This window comes from Clavelina lepadiformis, chromosome 2 (genome assembly GCF_947623445.1).
Source record: "Clavelina lepadiformis chromosome 2, kaClaLepa1.1, whole genome shotgun sequence".
Classification (NCBI taxonomy): Eukaryota; Metazoa; Chordata; class Ascidiacea; order Aplousobranchia; family Clavelinidae; genus Clavelina; species Clavelina lepadiformis.
In genome coordinates this window covers 15041368-15068429 of record NC_135241.1, presented here as the reverse complement: position 1 = coordinate 15068429, position 27062 = coordinate 15041368, and the positions used below count along the sequence as shown (strand labels likewise).

Here is a 27062-nt window from a genome sequence, read left to right as displayed (position 1 = left end):
AAATAGTCGTACACATCTGACTTGTAGTATAACCTGTATATTAAATTTATTGCCAACACTTATTCAGCATTGCCATGGATAAACTATATGAAAAAGATTTGGGAGGTGCGACTTATCGCTCAAGGGACCCTATCAAAAATTTTACAGTGAAGTAAGTCACTCTCAGCTCATACAGCTTTTCATTTCATTTATGAAAATATTTTGACTATGTCATTTTTTTCGGTGCAATAGTGCATGATATTGTTAGGTAGCAATAACAAAAAGCGAGATAAATAAAACAACAATATTCGTGTAAACTTAATTATGTTACCTTTTGAGAATGCTAATTTTCACATATTTTATTAGAATTAAACTGCAAAGGCTTAGTGCTTCTACTATTGGATTTTTGGGTAAACCTGGTTCCCCAGGTGATGAAAATCAGGAGATAACATCATCCGTCAATCAGTATGGTCAAACTATCTTGGAAAATGAAGAACTAACTGTGCATTGGCAACAAAAATTTTTTTCACAGGTGCAAAATATTCAAGTGAAAAAAACTGTTATAAACTGTATTAAAAATTGAGAATCACTTCGCCAATCATCAGAAAATTGAGAATCATTTCATGTCATCCTTGTGTAAAAGATAATAAATGTAATTCTTTTGTTTGCTCAGAGAGAAATGGAATTTTATGGGTTTGAACCAAACTGCACTAGTGTTCTGGATTATAAATATCATGCTGAAGTGGAACATATTAAGGTATATACTCTATAGTTAAGGAATTTCAAACTTTTGGTCCTGTTTATTGATGAGCGAAGTAATCATTTTCATCCCTCACAGGTAGGAGGACGACCAAACACTAGATTATTCACTTATGTTGATAAAGACAGATTTTCAGTTGTTGAAGAGGCTTATGTTCCAATGACGACATCTGTGAATGAAATGCCTTCTCACCTCAGTAGTAGAGTAACTGAAGTAAGAAGAAGAAAGAATGCAAATTCCTCATCAACGTTGCAGCCCTGGGAATTAAATAAGTAAGATTACAAGTGTGCTTAGTCCATCATGTATTTATTAGCTTTATGTTAACATAATGTGCAATGATGCTAAATATTTGGAAGATTGCAGATTTGTAAAGCTTTGAAAATGTTTTGTAGAGGAAGAAGTGTTTCTGGTATGAAATTGGTGGAGGAAAAGCCAACAGATGAGTTTACAGTTAATCACCATGTGTTAAACACTCCTGTTCATGTCTTCATTATTATGGCTGACCTAAGTCCTGAGGGACAGTAAGTTACTCATTTTTCCTCTTTTCAAGTAGGTTAAGTTCTTCATGTATGTACCTGTACCATAAACTTTTATTACTGTTACAGATTAGGAAGCGCAGAATTTGAGCGTCGACTTTGCACTATTGAATATGATGACAATTGTGTCATAAGGGTTTCACCAGACTTTACACGGTCAAAGCCACCGTACAGGTTTGTATATATGTTGTTGCTGTTTCTGTTAACAATTTCACAGTTAAAGTGCTAGGCTAAGGTAAATTGGTCTTAAAATGAAGTATGTATGATACTATATAGTTTCAGCGGTGTTTAAATCTAAATGTTTCTTTGTAGAATCGAGGAAGGTGGATTGAGTCGAGATATTTGGGACTTTCAGGTGGAACATGTTTCCAACGTTGTTAGCAAAATGGAATCTAGAAGAGAGGGCAAAGTTATATCTGAAGTATGTAATTATGAAAACATGAATGGTGGCTGATTTCACTTATCTCTTTGATTAACATGCTTTTATTCTTTACTTGACCTTAGCTTTATAGAAAGCACCAAACGTACCTAAAAGGTTTGGTTGGTGAAAGTTTTGAAGAACTACCTAGCGGTATATTCCGTCTGCTGGCATATGGGGAAATTTTGTCAGCAGAATCGTTTGAGTATGATGACCTTCATGTAGAGTTTTTTGTGGATTTACCTAAAAATTGGTCTTGTGATCCTGGTAAGAACATGATTTTCATCACTGTTTATATATTCTGTAAATGGATGGTAAATGTACTCGTTTTCAAAAGTTTTTTTTCTAGTGGAAAGGAAACAGTTTGTGCTGTTTTTACCGGTGAGTGGTGCTAACAATACCGCTGTAGTGTTATTTTTGTTCTGCTTTTCTTAGGTCAGCTCTTATCAGGATGCACCCATTCTTCTAGAACAACATTGACCGGCAATACTGAACGTGCCTACTTTGCTCAACCATTCAACTACCAGTTATTTTTTCCACTGCAAGAAGATCAAGGTGTTTGTGTCAGAATTCTATTAGCATTATGGCCACTAAACATTAAACGAGTAGCCATAGTATTGTAAGTAATGTTTTTTTCCACAGATACTCTAGATTGGCCAAAAATATTTCTGCACGTAATATCATCTGATACTTGGGGAAGGAGACGAACTGAAGGTTATGGTTATTTCAGCCTCCCAACTAGACCTGGTTGTCAAAGGATTGTCGTGCAATGCTGGAGACCAACTGGAAATGAAGGTTATGAAGCAATCACGTCAGAGCTTAACCGATTTTTTATTGGAGGCAATCCTGAACTTGAGGATATTTCATATGCTGCTATTCCCAATACATTTGAAGTAATAAGTTATAATATATCCGTCTGTAAGTTATTACTTACATGTTAAAATATCAACCATCACACACTTCTGACTGTCGGTAATTTAGGGCAAGCACCTGAGCAAATATGGTGTTAGGACAGAAACTGGAGGATCTGTGACTGTTCAAGTAAATTGTATACAGCAGTGCAAGGCTTTCCAGGAAAATTTGTCAACTGCTGTGTCAAGGAAAAAGCTTCAAAGTGCGTTACAAATTGCAAGAGGTCAAGCCAGTAAGACAGCAATCCACGGAGTAATGGGTAGGTTTATTTCTACCAAATCTTCAGCCACATTAGAAATAGCTACATGGTAATGTTTTATTTGCAGATGCCTATCAACGCGCCAGAAAACGAATGCAATTGGCAAGAGAAAATGTGCCAAATCAAATTAGAGAATCTGCGGAAAAAAATGCCGTTGAAAAACTACGTGGGTTAACGACTCAAGATAAGATTAAGAACATTTTAAGAAAAGCAGAAGACGAGCAAACAGAAGCGAAATGATATATCTTTTCACCAAATAAATGTTTATATACAACATCAGAAAAAACAATATACAGCAATACAAGAAAGACGTGGTTTATTTGATTATACGAGCAGCAACACGTTTAATTATAACTAATCACTATCATCACTCAGTGGCTCATAATGCGGGGCTTGTTCTCTAACGGCAGATTGTTGTGGATGATATGTTCTTGGACCACCTACTCAATAAAGAGAAATGTTTTAATTTAAATCATATTTTCAAAATAAATTTAAAAGTAACTAAAAAACCACACACCTGGAACCATATGCGGCCTTCCTGAGATATTTGCTGTCGGAGGGATCTGTAATTGTGTAATGTTTATGTAAAAACTAATTCTGAAGATTAACTAAGGAGTTCGGTAGTGTTACTAAGCTTCCAATACCTACCTGCTGAGCAGAAGCACCACCCTGGACACCTCTGAAAGATAGCACACTGAACATTTGCTGTGAGGCTGCAGGTGCAACATCTGATAAACATATTTTCGTTATTTGGTTGTTAAAAGGTATGGATGATTTTATGTGAGATGTTTCATACGTTTGTAATTGTCGCTTTGCATGTTATCTACTTTCTTCATTTCGTGTTTACTTTGGAATCCATGATGCAAGGATTGCTCTGAATGAGCAGGCGGCAGACTAGAATGTGCCACTGGAGTATTACTATCAGACCTGAAAGATTTCGTATGTCACTAAACTAAGAACAAGCAAGGACTAAGATATTATTATACACATAAATACCACTGTGTACTGTATTATTATTACTGTTGAATATAAAGCCAAACATATAAAAACTGATGTTAGTTTGCATTATAATGAGTCTAACCTTGTCTGTCGAACAGCTTCATGTAACGGAGAACTGTGCCCTGAAGCATGACCCTGTTATAAAGCTCAGAATAAGGTATCACGTTTTCTTATGTAGAACAAAAATTTAGCATAATTCGATGACAATATCAAGCTTTGTAATACTTATCATACTTGGCTAGCTTGAAGTGCTTCACGTATTCTGGATTCCATGACCATTGAGGAATGTACACCAGGAACTGCAACCATTGGGTTTTGAGCCTAAGAAAATCATTGTTTGAATATCTTCAGTTATACATACCTATTTGCTTTCGGATGCTAATATTTATAATAATAATAATTTTCAAAATTGACACCTAGCTTGAGCAGTATGATTCAGATTTCGAATTACTGACAATTTGAGACTGCAAAAATTGTGACATTTGTACAAAAGAGTTTAAAAAATTTGTTCAGACCAACCAAGGGCAGTACGATCTGTATGGTTCTTTAGGTTGGAGCTTACCCTTCTGGGGGGCACTGAAGTAAGTTCCTAGGTTTATGCAAGAGATAGCTGAGGTAGTTTCCAGGTAAATACGTGAAATGCAATTTCAAGCCAAGAATTTCAGCCTTGACTTTGGGTGTACTGTGTAGGTGTTTGAGATATTTGAATTTGGTCCTATTCCATTGGGGCTAGTGGTTCTTTACCAGTAGATCATAGCCCAAGTTTGGGCCACCGATTGATTTCTGTGGGTCTCTGTCACCCATCATAAAAGATTGAAATAGGTCTACTACTCAAATTGTTCATAAAAAACCCCGGTAAATACACCAAGTAAAACAGTTCATAAATGACTACAATGATCATCACAATTAAAAAACAACATTGTGTTATTATTATTGTACGGTGGGTCATGTTGTAATAGCCAGGTGCTTATAATAAAATGGGGACATAACACAAGCTTCGTTTTGAAAAATTATGTAATAGATATAAATACCTAGTTGCCAAAAATATGGAGGGGTAAAAAACCAAACCCCAAAAAGGTCATAAAACTACAACTAATTCAATTGATTTCAATGAAGTTACTTGGAAATTAAATTGCAAAACTTTTCGAGTTCAAACCATAAAAATTGTTTGTAGGAGATAAGGAACCTTTAGGGCATTGGTCGGAAAACTTTTATTACGATGGCCCAAATTTTCACTTCGTTAGTAAATGAAGGCCCAACATCACATGTGAAATATACTTAGCCTAATTCAGTAAATATTACTAGCTAACTAATAATTTCAATGTGTTTTTCTCTTATTCACAGCAGACTTTATTTGTTGAAGCTAACAGGATAACTTCAATTAACTTTTAATCTAATTAGGTAATTTCCACAAGTTTTAGCAATATATGGTAACCTGCAATTAACAGACAGTTAACAAATGAAAATACACTCGCGTCAATAATGTTAAATCGTATTGCGGTCTTGAAACTAAAACGTACATTGGTTTGCGTGAGCGCGGGTTGGAATCCCACTAGCTGACTATAGCAGTCAGTTCTGACTGCCCTAAATCTAACATGTTAATTATGAGATTTGAAATTTAAATTCAGCTTTCACAATTTGTTGGAAAATATTGTTTCATCGAACTTTTACGTCAAGTAGCCTCATGCTATAAAACACTCTGTTACGCCAATCAGAGGCCAGGATGGCCAGTGTTGTTTTTCAGTGTAGGAACTACCTTGGGAAACGGCGATTTAAAAACTTTCAAGTTGCATGCATATGTTAAGCTAAAATGTGCTTGAAAATTGCAATGCAATTGCAGGAGTTTGAGGTACTTATTTTTTGGAAATCATGAAATATTAGCCTCACATGAAGTTCACATGCAAATTTTCAGGGAGCCCCATGCAAGATTTTTTGAATAATAACTTTGTTTTTAGTAATTTCACTCCACAGTAAAATAAACTATGAAATTAGCCTTGCTTTAAAGCAGGATGGGCCCTCCCTCACCTTGGAACCCAGCTAAGCCACTGTGACAATATAGTGTAAGCTTGTAATGCAAAGGTAAAGAAAACAAAATTACATCATAAACAAGAACACTTTTTGGGAGCATACCATTGCAACTTCCTCTTGCTTTTGTGTGTCTGCATTTGCTCTTCCTGGTAGCTTTGTGGAATCTGATCTCCTTCGGAAATGAGATTGAACATCAAAAAGTTGCTGACTCAGACAAGACGAAGGATATTTAGTTACATTACTCCCTACTTTTGGGGTTTACTTACTGGTTATATATCCCAGATATGATGTCATGACTACACTCATGCAATGTTTTTGTCCTTTGTGCTGGGATCGTATTTTGGCCACTGATGGTATTCAGGGATTCAGCAACAGCTGCTTGTCTTGCAATGCTGATAATAGTGGGGTCAGCTCTCAAACCTTGCTGTGTGCTTGGCCCCTGGTCACTAAGCTGAAGAACAAAATAATATTTATTACGTACAAGGTTATAGTTGACAACTGGCACTGCACTGGAGTAGCATGAAGTGTACCGTACCCGTTTGGTTCCTGATTCACTGTGGGCTGGTTTTCCTATTGGTGGTTTAATGGCCATTTCTTGTGTCTTGTACTTTTCCTGAAGATATTAATGACGCTTGGATTAAACATAATAGACTGTTCTGCATATCAAAGACAACTTACTCACAGATATCAACAAATCTAACCTTCTTGTCTTCCTGTTTGGCAGTTTCCTCATACTGGTTAATATTTCGATCAATAATAGCATTTATAAGAAGCCCTGTGGTCATTACCGTCCGCCCGGTATATTTTAAATCTCTAGCAATTTTTTCCTGTGTTTTGCCAGTTGGAACGTGTGATTGACGCTAAAAAATCAGAGTTTTGTAAATTGCACTTGCTGCTCTGTACTTACAACTACATGAGCAATATGTTTGGCAACCACAGTGCTAAACAGTACCAAACTTCAAGAAACTATGTCCATGGGAAAAGATTAAGATATGTTCTAACAGTATATAACTATAGAACAAAAACATCACAAATGTGCTAACTTTAACTACTTTGCTTGCAATATTCACAAAATGCATTTCACAAGATATCAAAAAAACATCAGCATCTCACTAAATTATGGTACAGAATACCAAAAGTAATTTTATTTACCCATTTGTCAGGTTCTCTCTTAATGTTGCTTTTATCTGTTTTGCTTTTGTCTTCATGAAAAGAACGGTAGGTTCTGTGAAAAAAGTTCATCCATGACCATTAAGGCATTTTGTCAATATCATAAACAGTAAAAATTTAATTTACTTTATAATCAAGTTCCAAATAAAAGTCTTCCAATAACTGTGCTCAAACAGTTAAATACATTTGTAAGTATACAAAGAGCAAAACAATACTAAGTGAGCAAACATTTCTTATGTACACTACTTCCAAACTTCTATAAAGTACTTAACCACAAAATATCCGTTAAGTTTGTAAAATACATTCACCTTTTCGAAGCATCATTTGAAAGTCCAGACAGGACTTGCAAAGCCATTTCTGAATCTGTTCTGGATGATTCACTGCTCACCATAGTTAATGGCACATGATAATCTCTGTTGCATGATAAAGAAGTACCTGATGATTGTTCCCGTCCTCGCATTGATTCAGAAACTACAGCATGATCATATCCAATTAAATCAGAGCTCTTTTCTTGTTTGATGGTCCTGCTTTTGTGACTAAGTCTATTTGGACTCGTTGCACTTCTAGTTGCTGCGTGTGGGTCAAGCGCTCCAAGAAAACCTTCTGGTAATGCCATATTTCTTCCCAATGATTCTTTTAAAGGAAGTGGATGGAAAACTGGGGGTGTTTTTCTTGCCTCATGTGCTGGATATGTTGGCGAACGTCTGTCCATATTTGGTCCCCTTAGAGGACTTGAGGATCTGAACTTTTCCCCAGCAGCTTGTGCCATTGCCTCTACAATCTGTACTGGGCTTGGTGATGGATAAAGAGATCTGACATTTTGCTTAACTGGAGTGTTTGCTCTATGCGGAGATGGTGGACTCTGCGGTCGTGATGTCTTTATCAAACCCAAACTGGTGTGTGGTGATGAAAGTGGACTTGCAACAGATGTCTGGCCTGGAATAAAACTGATTCGATCTGCTTGGTTTGATAATTCTGCAAAAATGTAGAAAATCCATAATATGCACTAAGCATTACCTTCCTATGTTCACACATACCTAATTGTCGCAGATTCACAAGAGGGTTGGGAGGGTTAGAATGAGGAGGCATGGCTGGAAAACCAGGAAGTTGAAACGGAAAGTGGCCTAAAGATAAACAGAATTTCAACAGCTTTATACTATATGATGCAGAAAAATTACTAAAACTATTTTTAATTAGGACTTCTTGGCCATGAAAGCAGGTTTTGTTTGAAAAACTAGCTGACGGTCAAAAAACGTTTTGATTACAGTAGAACAAGGATAACATTGGTTGTATGTAATGGCATTGTTCCTTACAAAACAAAAACGTTTTCTCCTAATAACAAGACTTTTAAACCAACAACTCAGAAATAATCTTTACAAGCAGATCAGGTTAAAGGCATTTAGGTCATTCGGTTACATGCCCATATTAACCAACTTGGAAAAATTTTCATTGGTAGCTGTAGCATTGTAATCAAACAACATTTTACCAACAAGTTTGTGAAATTTGGTTGAAAATGTATGATTTGAAAACTGTATTCTTTTTGTCGGATGACTTTGTCTATGCTTTTTACAAGTGGGACGTATGAAACTAGCACTGATACTTCAAAAATTGTTATTTGATAATTGGATTTAAAGAATTGGACTTGTGGCCAGAACCTGAATTCTTACAACGACTGGTGACTTAACAGTATTGTCCACAGGTTCCCCATCTCTAATGGAAATGAGTACCCAGAATTGTCATCACAGAACTAAGATCAACACAGCAGAAAAATTAAAAATATTAGGCGACGATCAAGAACGTATTTAGTTGAGCATAGAAAAGAAATTATGCCCATTCAAAATTGCACTCATGAGAAATTTACAAACATATATTCCAGTGATATACTGTACTTAAATTTTAACAAAAAAATCATAATTAACTTCTGAAAATATTTACAAGTAAGCTGGTTAAAAAGAGTTACCGCACAACTAATTGAGCTCATGAACGCTTGTAGGCATCGTTGCCTATAGTGCAGGTAGTGCAAGCACAGTCTATAGTAAACCTTGCACTGGTAGAGCATAATAGTCTTTGCCTCAGACAGTTTGGAAAATTTTCAGATTTGCACTGCCCGGAGTTTTTGGCGATGGTTGGTGAGTTATGATTGCTTCTCTGATAACCATAAACTATACAACAGCTTATTGCTTTGATGAAATTATACAGGCTATTTTGAACTTGGGAGCTTGTGATGACATTATTCTGTTCTGGATACAAAAACATTTTTCTATGTAAACCATGCATATGCAAATACAGATAAAACAAACCTGCAAGCTGTTGTTGTTGTTGCATGAGCTGTGCAGTGGCAAAATCCTGTGACAAAAGTTTTTGTCGTGAATTTTCTGGGTTTTCAGAAGCAGTTGAAACAGCTCTGCTATTTGGGGGTGTTGGCCTAGGCATTGAAGCAAGTCCGGGAGGTGCTCCTTCATAAGTACAACAAATATAACCTTAAGTTCCTATGACTTAATGCGCAAATCAGGATAAGGCTGATAAGGTCATAAACTATTTAAATCCTAAGTTTACAATTTAGTTTAGTCTTATCTGACATGAGTATGAAATGCTAATAACTTTTAAACTACACTTAACTAAGTATATCATATGGGATTCTAGTTTCACACTGAACGTGAGTACATGGTGCATTTACGACTGCAAACATATTATACCAATAACCAAGAGAAACCTGACAAATAATGTATTATAAAAAGTATGTACAGTACAGTACTTCAGGCAGAACAACAAAATGTACCTGGAATTTGATAATAGCATGGATTGACACTAAATGGTATAACGTTCGGATTATTTTCTTGGTCTGATCCAGTTGGAATAGCCAAAGCATGGTTAAAAGAAGTAGTGGGGTGCCTCTTTGGGTTTGCAGCGACTGCAGCAGTTGCAGTTGCGCATATTATCTGGTGATGAGTTACTAAAAAAAGAAAAGTTTTTAACTGCTAAAATATGACAATGTAATTTTGAAATCGTGGGATACATCCATGTGAAGATTACAGTAATTACTTGATGTTATTGGTGTTACAGGTGGCTCTTCTTTTGGCTTGACATCTGGCAAGAGAACAGGTCGAGACCTTGACATGGGAGTAATTGACTGACTTGGAAATGATCGATGATGAGAAGTCTAAATACAAAGCACTGCTTGCATAAGCACAAAGCAATACATACACTGCTTGAACAAAGACAGCACACAAACCGAAACAGATGAATCCCCGACACTTCTTCTATCTGGTGTTCTTCTGGCAGCGGAAGACGGTCTTGGTATTTCTATAGATAATCATAATCAAGTTAAGAAATACTTATAATTTCAAACATTAACAACAAAAGATGTTAAAAATTATTCTTTCTACGCACCTTCTTTAAACTGCTTCTCTATATGAGAATGAGCAATGGGTGATGAATGTCGGGAAACATTTTGACTCAGGGCTGATGAGGATCGATGGGAGGATTTAGGCATAGGTTGTGGAGACAATGTACTCCTCTGCATCAGTGAATTTCCTTCATCAATGGCCCTATCTCTTGATACCATAGAATGGGATGCAGGTGGAAAATACTGATGAGCAAATCCATGAGCAGGATCGACCTTTACAGAAATCGCTGTTCTTCTGGCATCATCTAAATGAGATTGCTTTATATTTAACTGAAAGTCTGTATTTTTCTCCTGCTTGATATTCCCAAGATTGGTTCCTGCAGGCAGCATGTGAGAAAAAGTATATCCAGGAAACATAGGTGCTGGGTGCAGTGTTGGAAGAGGATTTAGTAGTGTTTCTCTAGAAATAGAATCCTTTCTTGTAGGAGAAACAGGGTTAGACATAGATTGTTTTGAACATATGCCAGTAATATCGGCATGAGTGGGACCTTGTAATGGGGTCCGCCTAGCAGGATTACTGAAGTAAACACTGCTCTGTCCAATATCCCTTGGGTCTATTATTAGAGGGACTGCCGATTGACTTGTTGTTTTCATACGATCTACATTTGCAAGTCTAATGCCAGCAATGGTTTCTTGACTACGTCTTTCAGGAGATGATATCGAAGGGACTAAACTGTCAATTGGCATAGATAAAGAGGAGGTGCAAACTGTCTTCTGCCGAAGTGGTATACCGCCAGCCAAAGATCCCAGACATGCCATGTTTGACATTGCAGCAGAAAAATATTGCTTATCCAGAGAAGTGGGTTCACCAATCAGCATTGGATGAAGTGAAGGTTTGATTTTTTCCTTTCTTCTGTATGTGTCACTATTCTTTAAAATAACATTCTGTTGGTGAAAATAAAATGTTTGATTTAAAGGAATTTACTGTTCAGAGTGCCATAGTCATGTCATAGCACGTTTATGTGCCACTAAGCACCACATTTAATTTTACAGAATGCATATTACATAAATGTTACCTGTGCTGCTGCTCCTGGCTGCAAAAGAGTAGGAGCTCTAAAATGTAGGAAAATTATTACAGTTTTGATCAGAAAATATGTTTGAGTCTAGGACTTTAAAACATACTTGGTGGATTTAAATAAAAGAGCAGAAACAGGAATTGGTGATTCAGGAATATCCGCAGCTCTTTCCCTCATGGCCTGTTTATCTTTAGCAGAATATGAATGTTGATAGCCTGATGTTAATTCACCTAGCACAATGCAAAATGAAAAAAATAATTAGTCTAATAAAAGGCATTGCAACAAATAATTTAGCTCAAGGTATAAAATCACTTGCAACCACCTGGTACAGCTGATGAAGTAACGCTTAATGATGGATTAAAATCTTTTTGCAAAGAAGCTGCAGATGGATGGACTGGATGGTAATGGTGTTTTGCTGTAAAACGTACTTGTATAATTAACACTATATACACCAAAATAAAATATATATGCAGCAAAACGTTGTTAATTGAAGCTGAAGGGGTTGACTAAATTACTCTAGCTAAAATTAACAAAACTGGTGAAATTAGCGGTAATTAGGAGTAAATAAGCGACTTGGCACTGCCATTTCATCAGTTACAACTCCAAAATCTCAATCAATACAGAGTAAAATAGCTGAAGCCACTTTGTAATGACATAATGTATGGACTAGCGTTTTTTTTGAATTATTTCGATGTAAGCAGCTCTATTTATGGCGTGGGGTAGACAAAAAACATTCAGTTAAATGAAGGTTTGAGTTAATGAGATATTGAGGGTGCAGCTAATCATAAATACTTTACTAGCATTTAAAGCGGTGGTTATCAATATTTTTTAATGTATGACACACTAACAAAACCTGCATTTTTTCACGCCACACTACAGTTTTAGTAGCTGAAAGCACAAAAGTTTGGTTTTAAAACCATTTTGTAGTGTATTGTCAACCCAAATCATTTGTTTTCTTGGGCGCTCACTCACTACAATAATAAAAACTATACTGCGATAAATATTTCTTAGATGCGCGCCATAATTTGTATCATATGAATGATTATTGCGTCGCTAGTTTACAAAGCTAGGGCAACTATGTTGTCACAATTGCAATTCTAATGTCACAAATGCGTCACTATTTATGGTACCAAAACAGTATAATGGTAGTTGCAGCTTAGATTGCCTTATTTCATTGATGTCACCGGAAAAAGGCTTGTAGTCCATTACTATCAGACATACGTTACAGTAACTTTTACTTGGTAAGTAAGTCAACGAATATCACGAAAAAAGTAGAAATTGGGCATACATTTTAAACATTCACGCAGACAGTTTGAGAGCCACCAATTTAAGATTAGGTGACATTAATTTAACGATAGCTAGTTATTAGAAAGTTTACTAACATTCACTGGAAGCAACTGGCAAAGGTACTGTTGTCACAGGTGCTGCAGATGCGGAACTTCCTTTAGTAAGATCAACAACAGTGGACATTGACTTGGAGTTTGGATTGGGGTTGCTGGACATGCTCAAAGCCATGGGTTTGGTTGCTGCAAAGATCAAAGTGACAGTATACAGTGTACATGTAAAGCCAACATAATATGCAAATCAAACTTTATCCAAAACACAAGCAAATTCATGCATCACAAGCAAAGTGCTTACAAATTCAATACCTAGGGGCCTAGATGCTGAACAAGCATGGCCAATTTCTAATTGTGCGGGTTATTAAAATGGATTTATACAATTCTCAACCTTAAATTTTGAAAGTGACTCTTACTGTAATATATGTTTGTAAAATAGCAAAAAGTTTATAGCCAACTGCGACTGTTAATTTTGCTTTAAACCTCATAATTAAGTCGAAATTAGTTTTTAAGTTTGCTCTATGATGACCCTATCAAAAAGTGTCCCGATCTTTGGGATATGATGTCAAAAATTACCAGTAGAACCAAACCAATAACAAATACGTGAAAAATAAGCAATAAACGGCCTATTGCTCTCAACATGGGCGGAAATCCTGGGGGACGAGCCTCCCCATATTCTTTACGTTAAACAAGATTTGTACGTCAGAACATACAGCATACTACAATTTATGTCATTACAGTACTGTACATTGTATTAGCTAAAACAAATCAGCAAATTAATTGCTTTGCAAGACTAAAGCCAGAATCTCATGGTCAACTTCTCTGTAACGGCTCACACTGCTCCAAACCGAGGAACATAAAACCAAACATCATCGAAACACAATATGTGTAACTTAAAATGACATTTTTGCTAATAGACGAAAATGGGGTTTAATAAAATAATCGCAATTATTTCACTGTACACATGCCCTACAGATTAAGATTTTTATGTATAGGCATTTGCATTCAATTTCAGTTAATAGAGATACTTACAATAACAATACAATACTTGCAATGCATACAATAACATTTTCATCAAGTTTTTAAGTTAGTGATATGATATCGTTTCCAATTAAACCAAAAGTAATAATCCTTTATGTTTGCATTGCTTGTTGCATTTGAACAATATCGAGATGTAATTAGTAATTACATATATGGTTGTTAAGAAATAACCGCTTCCATAAACTTATTAAGCCTTCATCAATTGGTTGAAAACTGACCAGAAAAAAAAACTTCGCTAACCTGGCGCAGCATATCCAGCTAATTTCTTACTGTGATGAAGTTATTACTTTTTATAGTGAAAACAATACTCGCAATAAGCAAAATTTTAGTGTTTCTGTAAACAATTGTAGCTTTTTGCACTTAATGGAAACACATAGACAACCTATATTTAAAAAAGAATCATCCATCCCACCATACGAGAGATAGCAGCGTGAAAAATTAATATTTGCCAACATTTTTATGTTTAAGCTAATGTGATAGTCTGGACAAAAGTCAAATGACAAAGTTTTCTTATTACGCTATTTGGATTATTTCGTCCTTGGGATTAAATGAGGGGCCTCAGTTAACAGGAACTCAAAGTTGTTTATTTCATCACATTTTTATTTTGGTGCTTTCATGTCTGACCCCTCCAATAACTTGCACAGAAAACCACCATGATGCTAAATCTGAACTTGCATGTAACATCTCCGTAAATACTTCGCCAGTGGTACAAAGATTGATACTTTTGTTTTCAGTATGAAAACAACTTTAAACTGAATAAAAATTCTTCACTGCTGTTACCCATACACTTTAAGGAAAACATTTCATCTGCATAGCTCCCAATATTTTAATTTTTCTTACCAGGTCCAGTATATTTAAGGTTTCCAATGTTTGTCACAATGTGCGGTTGGCCCGAATAGAGAGATGATGATTTTGTAAAATTGGAAAGAACTTTCAGACCTGTAAAGTAAGAATAAAATTGCAAACAAAAACTATTAAAATAAAAAAAAATTTCAAAAAAAGATTCTTTGATGCACATCCCTTTACCATACTTCTTAAAATGTTGCAATTATGGACGTCATCCATTAACCAAATTTGGAATACATAATATTAAAAATACAACAATTTTGATACAAGACTTTTAAAAGTGCTACTTTTCTTGAAGAAATTGTGCCTAAGGGTAATATTCAGGTTCAGGTTTATTCTATTATATTGGTGTATAAATGAATTTGATAGAAAGATTGCCTGACAGTCAGTTTTATTAAAATCAATAGCTAATCATTTGTACTATAAGGTAACAGTTAGACCTGCTTATAGCCATTAGCCAGCACTTGGTTTTAATCCTTTGAGTCATTATGTTTATCTATCACTGTTAATGCTAATGCTTGTACCTTATGGTACATTGCATCTGTTTCAACATTACAGCTTATTTTATTTCCCAACAAAGCCTCTCCACCTATTAATGGCAATTGTATACTGATAATAATAGATATGGCTGCATAGTCTAAATTCCATGTGGTGTCACGCAGTTACTTCCATACAGAGTTTATATAAATACTTATTCCACCACTGATATTATCATTTATATGTTTGCGTTTACTCTGAAGAGGGACACGTCTCTATATACGAAACGTGATAGTTTAAACTTAAACCCATAAATAAATATGACTTAATTCTTACACTTTTTGCTTTAATTGCAACCACATTGTTTTGGTTTAAGTAGAGCTAAATAAATACTTTTTATAGTTAGGTATATAAACAAAATCCTAGTGTTTGTGTACTGTGAATGCTAGGCACCTTGATGAGTGGTTTGGAATTGTTGCTGAAATAATGTTGTTCCCTTTGTGGTATGTGGTAGTGGAAAGTCACCATACACTGGTGTTGAACTTGGCCGAGAATCATCAACACCTACAACCAATGCATATGACTATTTTACACTTATAACTAACTCAGAAGTCAAGTTACTTTCAAAACCTGATAAACTAAGAAACATCTGCACGTTACTAAAAGCAGTAGGCAAGGAATATCAGGTTCACATTCACACTAATGTTGTTACTCAAAATTACTGCACTACCAGAAATAGCACTAGCTGGAATCATCTTGACTGACGTAGAAACAGACGGGACCATCGATCGTGGTGGAAGAGAATGAGGCCGCTCATCCTTGCTTGGTATCGTCTTCATTTCCTCAGAATTAACAGGCTTCTTTGCAAGATTTAGAGCACCTGCAGTAACAATGTATTGCAGAAATAAAAAATACTATAATATTGTAAGGTGGCAGGACAAAAAATTTTTGCCAAGACTTTCAATACATTTATTTTTGATTAATGATACTAACATCATGAAGTGGATTATGGATATACTTTATAACTTATAAATAGCTCAGCAAGAATCATCTAGAAATACATATTTGATTTAATTACCATCATTTCTAGCACAGGTCAGCACAGTTGATACTGTGATGGAATGAGCAGTAGTGGGAGTGTGACGAGTGGTGTGATGATCTAGTTGTATGCGCGTTGGAGAATCGTTAAATTCAAACGCATATGGAGAATCATGCTTCGCCCTTCCGACAATCTGCTATTAAGCAAATGTTTAAAACAAAAATAATGCATCAACGATTGAAACTTATTAAAAACAAAAATATTGTGCAACTAAGCTGAAGGATCTTCATACAGAAGCATGGAGGGGTTGAGGTTCCTCATCGGCACTACATGTTGCAGAACTATCATGGTCTTCTGAAATGTTCTGCTCTTTCACTAGTTTATTGTCTGCTATTGATGTTTCTGGCTTGCTGAGGTCCTTCTTCTCAGCAACTTGTGTTGGAAGCAATGGTTTCGTTATTTCCTCTTCTGATATTACTTTGTTGTTTTCTAAATGGAGACAGAAAAATGAGAACACGGTAACATAAATTTGGTAGTTAAAACCAGAAACTATTGGAAAAATATTGATGAGAAATGTGAGATGTACTGTATTCAAAATAATAAATAAAATAATTTTGTAGCAAACACTATTTCTATGGCAAAGCTACAAGGAAACTATCTCCAGATAGAGTCAAACAAAACTTACCAGATTTTGCAGCATCAGATATTTCGCTGACGCTTGCATCTTTAAATTCTTGTTTAATCTTAGCACCATCTAGTTCTTTCGTTGTTTGGTCATTGTTAGACCACTGAGAGGTGGCAGCAACCTGAAACACAAGGCCAAGGACGTATGTGAAGAGTTCATTATAAAGGTCATCTTTAGATTGCAAACATACTTCTTCTGTCATAACTTCAGTTTTAACAATTTCTTTGGCATTCAATTCTGTTGTTTTTGCTTTTCGTTCAGTCTTCTGTAAAATAGTTTTCAAAGAAATAACATGCATACAAGTTATGTCATGATTAATTGAAGATTCGACAATATGGAAGGCAGTTGCGGCAGAAGTCTAACAGTTACAATGTTACATATTATTTGCAACTAAATATGTCAATTGTGGCAAAAAGTCCTTCATTAAATTTAAATATGTTTAATATATTTACCTTAAGATTCATAGGTGCTATTTATTGTAAGGCTCGAAACAATACAACTGATATTAATAAGAACATACGAATATACTACAAACATACTTAATCATGTGTAGTGACTAGTGAAAATGGTTGTATATCTAAAGCAGGGCTTGTCAAACTATGGTACGCGATCTCGTTTGGGGTCGCAAAATGTAATTTTGGGGTCATGAAACAAATTCAACTTTTATGAATTATTTTTTTTTTGTTAATTTCTTATTCACTTTCCTGTTTCCATTACGCGGTTCTTTTATTACTGTACAGTTACTTTCGTGGATTACATGCATTTGTATGATTTTGCCATAGACAAAAATACCAATTAAGATTTGTGATGGGACTGTTTATTGTTTTAATATCATTAACGCGTTGGCTAACCAACAAGGGGTCGCATAGAAATTTCTTTTTACAATGGGGTTGCAGAACAAAAAAGTTTGAGAAGCCCTGACCTAAAGCATTATGATTTACAACAATGTTGATATCATAATCACTCAAGTTTTGAATTCTTATTTTACAATTAATATTTAAGCACATTCTGCCCATACTTATGACTACTGAACTGCAACCAATGTCAAGTTGAATATTGTTTTTTTTTCAACTACCTTGTGTCTTTTTTCGGCAGGTTCCCCAACTGATCCAGGTGACTTGTTGTCACTAGAACGCTTTCCAAATTCTACAAAATTTGAAACATGTGTCTTGAAAATATATGTATTATATACTGACAACCAGCACTTCATCAGGTGTCAATAACATATTGTAGTGAACCACATTGTATCTACAGCTTGGGTTCAGAATAACATAACAAAGGTTGTATCAGCGACTGACAGACAGTCAAGACAGCTATGTCAAAAGTTCAGAAAAAATATCAAAACAATGATTGTAAAAATGGCAACTTCTTCACAAAACAACAATTTAAATAGCGATTTCAAAACAAACAATGTACAAAAACAACGACTAAAATAATACCAAAAATAGCAAGCATGTCACAAATTAAGGACTGAAAAAAGTATCACTTAAAGGTTGCCATCTTTCATATCCCAGTTCCAACATCAGAAAGTGATGCTGAAGGACAGTAAGTGACATAAGTCATTCATAGACTGTCTGTTAAAGTTACCTGCATGTTGGTCTTGTCCTGCAGCAGCAAGGGCAGCAGTTGTACGTCGAGTTCGAATGTATGAAGTCGTAAGAACATCACCGGCATCGATCCCAGATTTTGAATTAGAAAAGGCTGGACTAGGATCTTGATCCTTGGACTTCTATAATAGTAAGATAATCTTGCTGGGTCTGACTGACATTTCTGATAATAAATATGCTTATCATTACAAATTCAATGTAAGTTTTAATATGCATAGATACATATCGACCACATTATTCAAATACACTTAATAAAAAACATACTATTTTCTTTTCATCAACAATAAAATTGTCATCAGGTTTTTCTTTATTAGTTTGATGTTTTTCCTCAGATGTGGAAGATTCTGATAGTTTTCGAGGTTCAAGTGATGCATCTTCATCTGCGGTTGCTGTGGAAATGTCTGGGGACGGAGCAGCATGACGAGTACTCCTTGTCTGATAAAACATAGAGTCACTTTGATAGTTGTTTAGTTACATAGCGTGTAATACACCGTAATTGCAAAATAGGTCAAAAATGTACTGTTTAAACAACAAATATCGATCATCCAAATAACTGCTCACACTATCATACCTTTTTCTTCTTAGAACCTTCATTAATTAGCTGATCTAGTCCATGCTTCTTTTTGTTCTTATAATGGTTATAAAAATTTTTCACTTGCTGCTCTGATTTGTTCGAGACCATTCGCGAGATTAAAGAAAAATCACGCCCATGTTTTCCAAAACCTATTCAATATATACATTCACAAATTTATACAAAAAAGCAAATTACACAAATCATGCAACCAATTGATTCTTTGCAGCAACAGCTTCCCTACCTTCTTTAACTATATTAATCTCCTCCTCCGTCCAGTTTAGAGTTTGCTTTCTTGCCCCTGAACAAATAGAAATGTGTGAAATATGGTTGAACTTTGGCAAATTTCGCTTTGCAATAATCAAGCCAAAAGCAACAAGACACTCACTTGTCATTCTTGGTGAAGGTGGTCGATCCACTTTTGAATCTTCAGAATTATTGCTTAAATCTTTCTTACTATCATCTTTGTCACTAAAATAGACAGTATACTAGTAATAATTTATTGTGCTTATTGTAACTTAGCTTCCATTAACTAAGAGCAGTATTTTTGCTAAGCGAATATTTCTTGCCAAGCAAAAGAATTTTCTGATTTGCTTCAAGACGTTTGTTAAGTTTTCGTGTTGTGGACTACTTGTATACCGATCAGTGAAACCGCCCTTGAATAGGCAGGTCTTAATGATACTCATATTATCATACTTACATTACTATAGTTATAAACTGTACATTCAACATTAAAATACACAACTGTGGGAAAACATACGCTTTCTCTGTCACGTCCTTATGGGAGCTGCCTGACTGCTCATGATGGTGAGATGAAGCCTTGCAAATAGAACAAAACTGTATTAACGACTTATAATAATATAAGTTAGATTATTATATATATACAAGAAATGTGGAAGGTGATAAGTGATGCTAAGCTCTTACATGGGCACGGCCAGACTTTGGCTTACGTGGCTTCAGTGTTTGCTTTCGAACAAGGGCTTTATAGTTATTGGCCTTCTTAGTTAAATAGTAATACAAGATGCAATCAGCAACATTCTGTCAAATTAAAAGATAAATTGTAAGTTTTTTTTAGGTAAAACTAGGTTCCTCAACAACATAACTTGTGCAAATAATGAAACCTGAAGAGTGACATGCCATACTATCTGATCAATTACTAAGTATCACCCAGTATAGCAGAAAAAAAAACATAAAACAAAACAATCCTATCTATAGAATAATTTTGACATAGCAAATGTTTCTTTGCTTCTAAACAAAAAAATCTATTAACCTTTTTTTCAATAAATGATGCAATTAGATGAAAGTTTTTCGGATGTTGAACATATTTTTCTTTAAATATAGCCTTCTCCTGCACAGCCCATGCATCCAACTGTTGACTTTCCTGACCATGGAAGAAACAATAACAAATAAAAAGAGAATTTTAAACATCTTGTTATAACAACTGCATCTGCCATTTAACAAAAATGTTACGGTTGGTGAAAAAATTTCTATCATAACACCTTAAACTCTTTAAATGGCTCTCTTATGTAGCCATTATTGCTTATGAATGTAACTCTTCTTTCTTCTTTATCCAACAACATTGGAGGGACAATTGCCTGTTGTCGCATGTGCTGCAAGTGGTTTTCCTAAAATTAAGGAAAGCAAACTCACCATGCATATGACTGACAATACTCTTTGGCGTTCAACATTACATTTTCTAAGTTAGGCAAGAAAGAAAACAAAAAGCCTGAAGATTTCTATCTTGAATAAGCCTACTAGGAGTGACTACCTGACATTTGAAAAAATAAGACAGAATGATAAAATTCATTTCACTTGTTCTGAAAGCCCATCGACAATTTCAGCAAAATCTGCATCACTTCGGCATGTGTCCCCACGAGTTCCCACACGATCCATTCTTTCCTGCTGCTCACGTTGCTTTCGAACTTCTGGAAAGATTTTTTCAAAGAATTCTCTTGTCTTGGCTTCTTTTGCTCTGAAGAAATTTATGTACGGTTTACATGGTAAATAATTTTCACAGTTTCATTTCCTACCTCAAACATTTTTCAATACTGTTAGTGCAACATGTAACATGTTTATAGTTATGCAATATTTACCATAACTTAGTTTACAAACATACAGACTGACCAGAGATGAAGGTTGAGAAAACATATCCTCAAGGAAGCGTATGGGTCAAGCATTAGATTTTTATGTGATTTTAGTCATATTCCAGTACGCGGTAACTCCCGACATGCTTAATCCATAAGATAAATTTCAGATAGCAGTATTTTTTCAGTAAATTCACTTCACAAAGAAAAAAGTAAGGTCCATTTTCGTACCCATACGCCTCCTTAAGAATATCATGCTTTTATAAACAAAGATTAAAACAACACTTGCTTTCTTTTGGCATTGCTTTCAAGGGCTTCTGTTTTTCGCTGCCATTTATCCATAAGCTGGTCATATCTTGCGCCAAGATATTTTTCTCGAATATTCTGTAACTTTTTGCGATGCCTAAAGTAATTGAGCAGCTTGGGACGCATCTCTTCATTTCTACAGAAATTTTTCCAAGTATCCATTAAAAAATGATTAAAAAACATATTATAAACGGAACGAGTAAAAACAAAAGAATTGAAACATTCATGGTAAAGTTCAAATGTTGTCACTTTTTGAGGTTATCTTGATAAACTTTAGTATCTGATGGTTGATTGTACAGTGGCATGTCATATATAGGACAAATTCCATCCAAAACAGAACGAGCAGCTTCAGCTTTTTTCTATAAAAAGAAAGGCTGATACCAGATCGTATCATACACTTCGTCATATAATCAAGTTTTCTTAATCAGTTTCCCAACACAATGTTATGATGAAAAAGTCAACAATTGTTAATCCAGTTTGGTGAAGAAGTTTCAATATTACTCACTTTATTTTCAGCATAGATAATCTGCCACAAATCACGATGCTTTGGTTCAACCCTTTGAGGAGATGATTCTGCCTTTTCAGGTTCTGGTGGCTTTTTAGCAGATTCCTCTAGCTGAGTTTTCTTCTTTTGGAGACGATTTATTTCACTTTCAACCTGACAAGAAAAAGTAAAAAACTTAAAATAGCATACACGTGAACTATACTAATTTAGCCAAGTGACCTGTGACATGAAGTACTGTACATACACACACACCTTTGTTATTTCTCTATCAACCTTGTCCATAGCTTGTACCAAATCTTCCTTAGATTTTTGCCCAGAACCTCCATTATGTGCACCTGTTGCATCTATTGTTGATGATGCAGATGGTCCTGCTAAAAGAAATGGAAGCTTATCTAATCTAAACTATAATAACTTAAGTAAACCAGACTTCACCTACCACTGGATTGCCTTTGAAGTAACTGATTTGATCCTAGACCAATCAGTGATGCAACATTGGACGGTTGAGTTGAAAGCACTTTACTTCCATTTTCTTGCTTTATCATCACTGTAGTCTCCTATAAACAATTAATTGTGTATGATATAAAGAATAACATAAAATTAAAGAACTGCCTACATTGTTTGGCGGAAATTAGCTAATTCCAGGAACTCCGCAACTAACAAACAAATTACAGTAGAATTCGCCTATAGTGACACCTGTTGCAAAGTCCCGTTTGCAAACCATATGTTTTGCATAGAAATGACTTCGCCTATAGTGACTTCGTGTATAAGAACACTTTGCTTACAGTGACACCACATTTCTGTCCCTTGGGCTAAAAAATTTCCATATAAGGACACTCGTTAGTTTGTGATGCAATGATATATACTTGATCCATGCGCAAGCAAGATGATAGAAAAGGTTTATGAGCAGGCTTCATAATTGTGATGTAATAAAAGCGTAGGCTACTGTGGCTGCTAGGCTAGTTCCATGCTTTTGTTCTTGTGAGTTGTGATCTCAGTTCTCTCTGCATAAGCCAGGTTGACTGTCATTGTATAGTTTGTCGATCTAGCACAAATTTCTAAGTTTGTACAATGCCACTAAAGAGAAGAGCGTATTCATTGAAGGAAAGATATGAAGTCGTGAAAGCTGCAGAAAGTAGTAGCTCTGACAGTAGCCTATTGTAAAGTTTTGTATTGTACCTTACTGAAGTAGCTGATTCAACAATCGCTATGTACAGTAGAACTTGCATATAATGGACACGTATGTAACAGATAACCGTATACAACGGTCTAATTCTCCAGTCCCTTTGAGGAAAACAATGTAAAATACCTCGTATATAACGGATATCGCATATAACGAATTTCGCTGGTCCCGACTGGTCCGTTATATGCGAGTTCTACTGTAGTCATCTGCGGCCATTTTACCTTGACTTCGTCTATAGTGACACTTCGCTTATAGTGACACTTTTTCTGAGGTCCCTTCAGGTGTCACTATAGGCGAATTCTACTGTACATTGTATGACGAATTTTTACTGGCAAATGTTTGCATATAAAATGTTTATAACCTGGGAATTTCCCATACACACAAATGTGCTGAATATTTTCATTGGAAAAGAAATAGTAAGCAAGCCGACTTGGTAGATATGTTTAATCAAGAAGAAAACATTTTACATTAATAAGATATTAAAACATAGCTTGATTGTACCTTTTTCATATCAGCCATAGGTCTGCTTCCAGCAGTATTATGCTGGAGTATATGCCTTGGAGGCGTTGAAGATTGCTCCTAAAATAGAAAGTTGACGTTCACAACAGTCAAAATACCTAAGTCCTTATTTGTGACAAAAATCAACAAAGTGGCAATAGAAAATACAATATTTAAAAATCACTGACCAGTCTCGGAATTAGGTTCAGAAGACCAAGTGAAAAAATGACTCAAACACAGCATTGTTTACTAGTACTAACCCCAAGTAGATTGGCAGGTATCTGTAGCTGTTGCCGTTGAAAACTTTGATGTAAGTTGCCCATAATTGTGATAGGTCTCTCTGGGCCATGAATATTGGAACTAATCTGAGAGACAGGGGTAGGAATGTGCCTTGCAGCTGCAACATGAATAAAACAACAACTAATCATTACTGTCAAAACCGGGAACACCTTGTATGCATTGTAACATGATACATATTAATTTATGTACAGGAAAACATTTCCAAGGTCAATCAGCAATAATTAATTTATCCAAATACAATGCAATATACAGCAGCCAACACCAATAGTGTTTTGCAAAGTGAATTTAATGACTTCTCGCAAACTTACATAACATATACAACCATAATCCTCAAACACAAAACAAAAATAAGCAAATGCAAATAATAATGCTTATCTTCGATACGAGAGCTTTCCTACTAGGTTTAATATTTAATTCCCTAAAATCACAAATACATATGGCACTAAGTTAGGATGTCATGCACTAATCTATGGTGACTTTATGTTATCTATTTCATTGCATAATATAATGCAGCAAACATTGAATTGTAGCTACAGTACATAACCAACAGTTATGTAAAGATTTTTCATACTAAAACTCTTTAACTTCTAAAATTGTATAACCCGCAGATTTCAAACTGTATGTGTTTCAGGCAAATTTAATAATCTTGAAGAATCTCAAACTCCAAAATGCTTGGAAACCACAGCTTAAATTATACTACAAACTTTATACTGGTGTGTGCAATATTATCTACCTTCTATCATTTGGGAAGTAGGTGCTGAAATTGGCAATTCTTTCTCTCTTTCACCAGCTATGCCAATGTCTCTTAACAAGGAAACCCTTCTTGATGGAAACGAGACAGAAGATGATGGATGCAAATGCATGGCGCCTGGTATGTGAGACTGGTGCACAGAGCCAGCAAAAATTGAAGCCGATCGAGAATCAAACCTGTACACAGGGTCAGATGTTCGAGGCAACATACCCAAAGGAGGTTGATGTTGAAGATTTCCATGTGGCTGGGAGTAAAGCTGTGAATAAATTAACTGAGAGTTTCCAGTGGAGGAGGCGGGAGGAACGATGCCATGCCTGAAACAGAAACTCACATGTTGAACAAATACAAGAGCCAGTAAAAGAGAGCATTCTATTAATTTTTCATTCATTTTTTTTATCAGACGTCGATACTACAGCCTCATTTTCGACATACAAAATAACTTAACTATGATGAGGAATAAAATGATTGTAGTATCGATCAAAACACTTTGTTAATAAAATATTTGTGTTGTAGATCTCAACACTTTGCTCCTAAGTGATTCACATGTTAGTGGCTGAGTACATTAACAACATTCTTAAAACACAGCACACTTAGATATTGAAAAGTGTTACACACACATAACTTTGTGCAGTTAGATACCTTGGCAGGCCATGATCTGTCCCAGAAGATGTATAATCTGGACGTAAGCTTATGCGATGTCGTTTCATGTCAGTTAGTCTACCTATGCAAACTTAAAAAAATAAACTACGCAGCCAAATGAGCCTTGGTTAAACACATTGTCTTCTTCCTGCAGAGAACATTAATAATGTTCAGCATATGAATTTAAGCATTACAGGTTGCAGCAAACTACGGAGTGTTGTAAATAACAAACTTTGATACCGCTATAACTTTGTTAAACTTGCTTCTCAAAGCAATCAGTAGACAAATCAATAAAATAATCATGAGAGCATGGTATGATAATTATGATAGTTTTAAGAAAGACAAATGTTTTCATTGAACAAGTAATTGTTAGTGTAAGTGGTAGTTAACTTGTATTTTTGATTTGTTTGGGTTTATAAAACAATGGTTCAGTATTTTATCAAAGAAGTTGAACGAATGAATATTGCAAAACTAAATCTGCACACATCTTAACTAGAGCATACAAAGTATAGGTGGTGTGAAATTTATTTAACACTAGAACGGCCGAGGTGTCGAAATCGACACTTTTTGAATTTTGATGTATATTTTTTTTTAGTAAAAGCAGTTGCAACGAAATAAAATTTTCAGTAGCTTCCTAACTTTCTTGAAAGAGTTTGGATAAGTAACATTTACCGAAATTTTATTTTCGATTTATTTTTTATAACCTGTTATACCTTCAACGGCCGAGGTGTCGAAATCGACACCAAGATGATTTTAGAGGTTCAGTAGACTACAAAATCTTTTTATTTCGCACGATTGCTCTTGCAACTATCATATACTTCAGATTAGCCCAGTTTTTATCTTTTCAAGTGATTGTTTATCTCCTTTAGATACAGCTTTTACGGAGAGTTTATGACATCTTAAACGTACTTTGTCCATGTACATTTGTACAATAAAAACTCGCTTTGCTTTGCAGCGAAGGCGAACTGTAAAATGCACACGACAGTTTTTGTACAACGTATGGATTGTATGCCATACGCTATTAGCAGAGCCAGGCTATAAACTGTACAGTAGGCCAAAACAAAACAAGGTAGGCGTGGACGTTTTCGACCAAACGGCGAGAAAATACACAACTCATGCAGCAAGTAGACGATGACCTTTGGCTGTTTGGACAAAACTTCTGGACATAGTAGAGCTAAATTCCTGGATTCTGCACAGAAAATGCTTCGGTAGCAAAATCGGCCGACGAAGCTTCAATATCCAGCTTATGGAGGGGTTGAGGGATGCTTACGCGGTGAAGAGAAGTGAACCCACTTGGTCCAAAGAGAAGTGAACCTAGCGCAGAGAAGACCATCTGGAAAGCGAAGGAAATGTGCGGAAGAAAGTCATAAAACTATATAGTTACAGTTTGAAGTCACTGCAGCAGGCCAACTTGCGGAGTGTGTTGAAACGGCGACTGAAAACTTGCAGAATGCAAAAACTGCACAACGTAAATAGATCAACATGGGTCGTGCTGTAAACTCTAAAGACTTATCAATTATCATATTGTGTGTAGGAAACATATGAGCATTTTCTGAAATAGTTAATGTTTTGTTAAGATACCTACAATCAGAATAATGATTGTTTATGTTTCAACTCATAAAAATTGTTTTTTTTTCGTTTCTTACAAATGTGTGCAACGTCATCAAAGGTCGTATTGCTGTAGGTATGCTAGTTTTTGTTTCTACTGAACAA

The 27062-nt window shown here is 35.4% G+C and overlaps 2 protein-coding genes across 7 annotated transcripts; one reads left to right on the top strand and one right to left on the bottom strand.

Annotated features, from left to right (window-relative positions):
• The first annotated feature begins 4 nt into the window (after window positions 1–4).
• LOC143445223 (tectonic-like complex member MKS1) lies at window positions 5–3917 on the top strand. The gene is made up of 12 exons (XM_076944165.1): window positions 5–151; window positions 346–511; window positions 653–736; window positions 818–1011; window positions 1132–1260; window positions 1345–1449; window positions 1588–1696; window positions 1780–1960; window positions 2129–2248; window positions 2336–2586; window positions 2675–2864; window positions 2932–3917. Exons 1-12 carry the CDS (start codon window positions 75–77, stop codon window positions 3102–3104), a joined length of 1779 nt encoding a protein of 592 aa, XP_076800280.1. The 5' UTR covers window positions 5–74; the 3' UTR covers window positions 3105–3917.
• LOC143445222 (uncharacterized) lies at window positions 2908–25493 on the bottom strand. 6 transcript variants are annotated; one of them, XM_076944158.1, is made up of 49 exons: window positions 25350–25493; window positions 24693–25024; window positions 23920–24056; window positions 23663–23740; window positions 22418–22535; window positions 22234–22352; window positions 21982–22134; window positions 21726–21835; window positions 21460–21612; window positions 20899–21058; window positions 20586–20711; window positions 20357–20467; window positions 20011–20124; window positions 19847–19905; window positions 19475–19557; window positions 19331–19387; window positions 19087–19238; window positions 18780–18950; window positions 18496–18637; window positions 17984–18054; window positions 17099–17173; window positions 16909–17029; window positions 16516–16712; window positions 16263–16419; window positions 15915–16064; window positions 15638–15748; window positions 14702–14800; window positions 12866–13009; window positions 11806–11898; window positions 11590–11713; window positions 11484–11520; window positions 10452–11352; window positions 10294–10364; window positions 10104–10221; window positions 9841–10014; window positions 9362–9517; window positions 8099–8185; window positions 7370–8036; window positions 7044–7116; window positions 6593–6751; window positions 6427–6504; window positions 6158–6342; window positions 5994–6063; window positions 4098–4184; window positions 3946–3998; window positions 3661–3791; window positions 3513–3592; window positions 3382–3427; window positions 2908–3304 (listed from the first exon to the last, which is right to left on the bottom strand). In XM_076944158.1, the coding sequence occupies exons 1-49, from the start codon at window positions 25415–25417 to the stop codon at window positions 3219–3221; spliced, it is 7044 nt and encodes a 2347-aa protein (XP_076800273.1). In that variant the 5' UTR covers window positions 25418–25493; the 3' UTR covers window positions 2908–3218. The 6 variants fall into 6 exon arrangements, with proteins under 6 accessions (XP_076800273.1, XP_076800278.1, XP_076800277.1 ...); XM_076944163.1 differs by having other exon boundaries at window positions 7370–7997; XM_076944162.1 differs by having other exon boundaries at window positions 10452–11337.
• Window positions 25494–27062: the final 1569 nt, after the last annotated feature.

Coding starts and splice junctions, on each gene's coding strand:
- LOC143445223 (XM_076944165.1), top strand. CDS start 75: ATGGATAAACTATATGAAAAAGATTTGGGAGGTGCGACTTATCGCTCA. Junction 737..817: donor CTGAAGTGGAACATATTAAG/GTATATACTCTA, acceptor CATCCCTCACAG/GTAGGAGGACGACCAAACAC. Junction 2,587..2,674: donor CTATTCCCAATACATTTGAA/GTAATAAGTTAT, acceptor TCGGTAATTTAG/GGCAAGCACCTGAGCAAATA.
- LOC143445222 (XM_076944158.1), bottom strand. CDS start 25,417: ATGAAACGACATCGCATAAGCTTACGTCCAGATTATACATCTTCTGGG. Junction 18,951..19,086: donor AAGGTTCTAAGAAGAAAAAG/GTATGATAGTGT, acceptor ATGTTTTATCAG/ACAAGGAGTACTCGTCATGC. Junction 3,593..3,660: donor GCAAAGCGACAATTACAAAC/GTATGAAACATC, acceptor TATGTTTATCAG/ATGTTGCACCTGCAGCCTCA.